General features: G+C 36.7%; 1 protein-coding gene across 1 annotated transcript in view; it reads right to left on the bottom strand.

Annotated features, from left to right (window-relative positions):
- The window catches only part of LOC110269390 (zinc finger BED domain-containing protein RICESLEEPER 1-like), a 4,726-nt gene extending 4,203 nt beyond the window's left edge, over positions 1 to 523 (bottom strand). Inside the window, exon 1 of the mRNA XM_021117184.1 lies at positions 285 to 523. Within this exon, the coding sequence (XP_020972843.1) occupies positions 285 to 523 (239 nt within the window). The remainder of the gene's footprint in view (positions 1 to 284) is intronic.

Here is a 1,188-nt window from a genome sequence, read left to right as displayed (position 1 = left end):
ATCATATAATTTCGTATCCATAATTATTTGAATAAATAAAAAAATTACTTAAATAATATAAAGAAGTTCGTATCCATTATTTGGTTTCAGTCAAATCTTAAATTCGAATGTGATTTTTCACTTAGACATACAATTAAATTGCCATGTGTCAATGCCTCGAGCAGAGCATCCGTCTAAACAAATATGGGTCAGGCTTCCCAACGTACCTTCAAGCTTTTGTTTTGTTTTTTTTTTTTTTGGAGAAAGAACAAAAACAATAGTTCAGAGTTAGAAGGCTCCCGAACTCTGTAGAGAAAAAGCCCACTTGAATATTATTGAAATTCTTTGTGGTACTTGCATTAAAACTAGGGATGTCAATGGGGCGAGGCGGGGTGGGGCGAGGCAGGGGGGGACGGGGAATGCCTCCCTGCTCCCTGTTCTCGTCCCCAGAATTAATCTCCATTTTTGTTTCGATTCTCGCCATGGGGGATAATTGTCCCCATCCCTGTTTCCCGCGTTTCCCGTATTTTTCGCGGAGCCCCATTCTCCATCTCCCTATGTTTAATATTTATATGAAAATTATAGTAAAAAATATCAAAAAAATCAAAAAATAAACTACAAAATACTATTACAAACACACAAACATATCTTATCCAAGATTATAAGTCCAGAAATACAACATAGCAAATTATAGTCCATAAAATAAAATCTTAAAATATGTGTTCCTTCCTCTTGTGTTCCTTGAACATGTGTTTCAATTGCTTGATCCTCATCATCTTGAGTTGGTTCTGTTGCATTATTATTTTCAATAAAAGTCGAGCTAAAACTATCCGTCCTATACAGTAAGATTACTAAAACACCCCCTATGTTAGTAATAAAGTAAGGGTATTTAAGTAAGTTCCAAAATTCGGGGAATTATCGGGGACGGGGCGGGGATCCCCGCTCGGGTCCCCACGCCTGTCTCGAGAGAATTTCGCTCCCCATCCCCATCCCCACGGAGAAAATTCTCCACCATTGGGGTCCCATTCAGGGCGGTCCCCGCGGAGATCCCTGCCTCTTGAAAATTTTTGACACCCCTAAATAAAACTAGTTATTTGCTTTTTCAATTAAATTTAGTTAGTATGTGTTTTACAATACATATTAAGAGTAAAAATCTAATTTAGTTTTTGTTCATTTTTACAAAAGATAAAATAATTTTTGTATAAAAAG

This window comes from Arachis ipaensis, chromosome B03, assembly GCF_000816755.2.
Source record: "Arachis ipaensis cultivar K30076 chromosome B03, Araip1.1, whole genome shotgun sequence".
Lineage (NCBI taxonomy): Eukaryota > Viridiplantae > Streptophyta > Magnoliopsida > Fabales > Fabaceae > Arachis > Arachis ipaensis.
Note: the sequence above shows the minus strand (reverse complement) of the source record. Positions and strands in the feature narration are given on the sequence as shown.